Raw genomic sequence first — 4,144 nt, forward strand, 5'->3', positions numbered from 1 at the left:
AAGAAAATCAACAGGTTGGATTTGCTACTGCTTGCGTCATTGCCTTACGTTCTCGACTGTGATTGGTCGATTTTCTTATGCTTACGTTTTACGTCCTTACGGAATTTTATGTGTGAAGGCCTTTATAGTTCAACTATGGCCCGGTTTCACCAACGCGAGTTAATCTAATCGGTCGGTTAACTTGACAGGGTGCCAACATAAAACTTCTTTATTAACCAAGAAAATAGGTTAATAAAGAAGTTTTATGTTGGCACCCTGTCAAGTTAACCGACCGATTAGATTAACTCGCGTTGGTGAAACCGGGCCTATGAATACCGGCCATAGAGCCTAGGAATTTATTTCTTAAATTGGTAATCCTAAAACTGAAGTTTCGGACTGTTGCCGCATGAGGTCTTCAATATCGATTCGGAATTTTCCGCTTTGCCCGTCACTCTTGTTGACCTTTAAATAAAAAACAGAAGAAGTTGTATGTATTTCCCACGTGAGGTGGTGTAGGAAGCTCGAGCTGTGCAGCTAGTGAGGTTCGCGGACTTTACGAGCGTTCGACTTATAAGCTGATTCATGTGTGCGTGTGGTTGACACGTAACGCTGGCTGAGAGGCTGGTGGTGGACACGCGGATTTCGAGGCCTTCCAGTCCAGGCAGCTTAAAAGACTTGTCGCGTGCTGTCGCGCTGCTCAGTCGATGCCACACACCCTATTATGTTGTATAGACACGCAGTCGCACGCCAGCAGTATGAGTGCTTTTCTACATATGATGTTAGTGCTCGCACACCTTTTACATAGCCTGTACATCGCAATCCGCTATGCGTGCGACGCAGCATACGGGCGGTGTGCGGAGTACTGGCGCGCGGGCACCACGGCGGAGCTCATTCGCACGCTAACTAAAATGAAGAGGATACCCAGACACCTGGTGATCGTGTCCGGACTGGGCGATGAGTCCGTCCTGGACTGCGTGCGTATAATTACATGGAGCACTATACTTGATATACCTTACATCAGCTTCTTTGACCGTAATGGTAAAAATACGATTTAGTATTGATATATCACTGTATCTGTATGTGAGAGTAAATTCGTGCGAAGAAATTAAAAAAAAAGAGAAAATAAAGATCGTTTTGTGTGTATATTTATGTTTGTTGTACGTGTGTATGTTTATATTCGGTTGAAGATTTCAGACCGTCATTTATCGTGCGAGTTTATCGTATTTTCATTTATCACGCAAGAATTCGGACAATCGCGAAATGTCTTTGTTTTGATGACTCTTTTTGTTGCTAAACGTGATATTCTCCAACAATTGTCTTCTCGAAGTTACAATGTAACTGTTTTACATTGCAAATTTAAAATTGAATTGCATTGTTTCATACATGTCTGGCTGGTATTCATAGTTCGTTTTTGTATTTAAGGTGGCTTCTGCATAAAGGAGCGGTTAGTATAGGTGCTTTAGTGGGGCCCCTTTGATTTATAAATTCATTATTTTTTTTCACTTAAAAAATCACTTAATGGATTATTGATCAAATGCATTGATATGTGCTAGGTTATACAGGGTGAGTAAAAAGTACCGGACCGGTGAAATATCTCGAAAAATATGGGAAATACGGAAAAATGTTTTAGACAAAGGTTATACGGTTTTAAGAAGGCCATATAATGTAGGGTTGTAACGAATATTCGCTTTCGCATATGCGAAAGCGAGACTTACGCATCATTTTAGACTCTTGCTTTCGCTTTCGCTTTCGCAACTAATTATGCGAAAGTTTTAGCTAAAGATTTTGTCTGGCCCGCACGTAGAACTCTAACCTAACCTACAATATTTTAGAGCTTTATTTTATTCTGAAATGATAGAAAATGTTTATTTTGTTTTATTAGAAAGTGATATCTCCGTTCCTGTTCTGTGTTACATTGCAATAATGTATTTTATGATTATAATTAAAATAAATAAGTTACTAATTTACTAATCTGCATTTCTCATTCAATAATTTCAATTAGAAATATTTTTTATTATTATTAGATTATTAATTACATAACATTTTTCCTAACTGTCAATTATATCATTCAGTAGAAAGAAACAAGATCTTTCGCATTCGCATTCGCTTTCGCTTTCGCAAAAATTGATATGTTTTCTTTCGCTTTCGCATTCGTTTTCGTTATAACCACTTTCGTTACAACCCTAATATAATAGTAAAATAAAGTTTTGAAATAAATAAATTTTTTATGGTTATATCGAGTTCGCTGCCATTTTTTAAAATGGAACCCCCTATTTCTGATTACATATATTCTTGTAGTTGACCTTCTGTCTTTTAGACTTGTCTTCAAGACGTCTGTAAGACGTCTTGAAAACAAATCTAAAAGACGTCCTCGAGACATGTATTATAGGCATATCGACTGATCTCTTTTGCAAGGTCGTATCTCGATATTACGCAATTTCTGGTCTTTGTACTTAGACCGCGGTCAAGCGGACGTCGAAGAGTTCTTTCCTCTTCTATAGGAATGAGAACTAAAAGCTTCTCTTGGAAGTCGTGATTACTACTTTTAGGACTCCTAGTATGCTAAGAATTATTTTCCCAAAATTCTGCCGTTGATAGACCTCCTTATATCGTCCTCATATTCTTCAACAATTTTTAAATGCGAGTTACTTTTAAAAATTATCTCCTAGCGGATTAATTTATGAATCTTTTGTGTTGAAAGTAATCGATACTTTAAGCTGTCAGTAATGTGACAGTTCTGGTTATGGGTGGCTGTCATAACTGCCCCAATCCTCTCTTATACACTACATATTGCGCTACAAATCTCATTCTAATTTCACAAACTTTTCTATTTTTAAAAACTTTCAAAAATTATCTTATCAAGTAACTTTCAAGTAAGACCCCTATCTAAAACTAAACAATATATTAATAACATCGGTTTGTCGATCGTGTCTGGCAATGAGGATCCGGCAACGACAAGCTAAGGACAGATGGCAACACCGAGATGCCAACCTAACGTCGGATTGACTGCTGCAGCGGCAGCGCGCGCATTGTAGGCTTTTTCCCGTTTTACAGTTATCACCCATCTTTTCCTTCTCTCTGGGTCTTTTAGAAACTCGTGTCCACCCATATTAGAACATTTAAACACGCAGCACATAGGCATTTTGCCGAACAACGGTGTTAGCTCTAACAGTTCCGTAATCGCTTATGGGCTAGCAGACGCGCCTTTGGTCGGCAGCTCCCTAGCGGGCGAAAGTGGCTGCCCGGATCCTCATTAAAATTCTTATTGCGAAAAATATTACCCCAGCCAGATATTTTTCGTATAGACATATTTTCGTTTAGACATGCATGTTGTCTGGAATACTTGACCAAAAAGAATGTGTCTGTAGAGTTTTGAAAAGGTCTCGAGGTCAGCTACAAGAATATGTAATCAGAAATAAGAGGTTTTATTTTAAAAAATTACGGAAACCTCCATATAACTATAAAAAAATAACTTTTTTCGAAAATTTATTTCACCATTATATAGCCCTTTTAAAACCGTACAACTTTTGTCTGAAACATTTTTCCGTATTTCCCATATCTTTCGAGATATTTCAGCGGTCCGGTGCTTTTTACTCACCCTGTATATGCATATTTAAAAACAGTTAAAAATATGTGATATTGTCAAGTCTCAAAGAGTTATCAAATTTCCTCAAAACATACCTTTTGATTTTACTAATAAATATTTACTTGCAAAGGTCGGTAACCTCATATACTTAATAGCACATTTGAATCTTTGTGACATTTATTATGTTCTTCTCGTTTCTTGTTAAGATCTACTTTTTCTATAAAATAATATTAATCCTTAAAGTGTTTCTGCGAGCAATTGGCCCATGACCCCTAATCCCAGTGAACACCAAATAACAGTTACATAATATCAATATAATTTCCTACTTAATAATGTAAATGTAATATAACATGGGTGTTATATTACATTTATCTTGTTGAGTAGGAAATTATAATACTGATGTTATGCGACCGTTACTTGATGTTTACAGGAATGTTACAAAAACTAACTTTTTTATTTTATATCATCGGTGACCGGGTCTGAAATTTGGTGTACTGATATAGATAACATTTACAACCGCAACATATTTAAATTTCAATTTTTTCTACTTTTGGTCGGTTTATGCAAAAGCCATCTTAA

The 4,144-nt window shown here is 36.8% G+C and overlaps 1 protein-coding gene across 2 annotated transcripts in view; it reads left to right on the top strand.

Annotated features, from left to right (window-relative positions):
- The first annotated feature begins 421 nt into the window (after positions 1–421).
- The window catches only part of LOC105556965 (dehydrodolichyl diphosphate syntase complex subunit NUS1), a 9,053-nt gene continuing 5,330 nt past the window's right edge, over positions 422–4,144 (top strand). The window contains exon 1 of one of the 2 annotated variants that reach the window (XM_012004081.1): positions 422–1,017. In XM_012004081.1, coding sequence (XP_011859471.1) covers positions 684–1,017 — 334 coding nt within the window. In that variant the 5' untranslated portion in view covers positions 422–683. The remainder of the gene's footprint in view (positions 1,018–4,144) is intronic. The other variant, XM_012004080.1, reaches the window with a different exon arrangement.

Source organism: Vollenhovia emeryi, unplaced genomic scaffold (genome assembly GCF_000949405.1).
Source record: "Vollenhovia emeryi isolate VEMERY1.0 unplaced genomic scaffold, V.emery_V1.0 DF939676.1, whole genome shotgun sequence".
Taxonomy (NCBI): Eukaryota; Metazoa; Arthropoda; class Insecta; order Hymenoptera; family Formicidae; genus Vollenhovia; species Vollenhovia emeryi.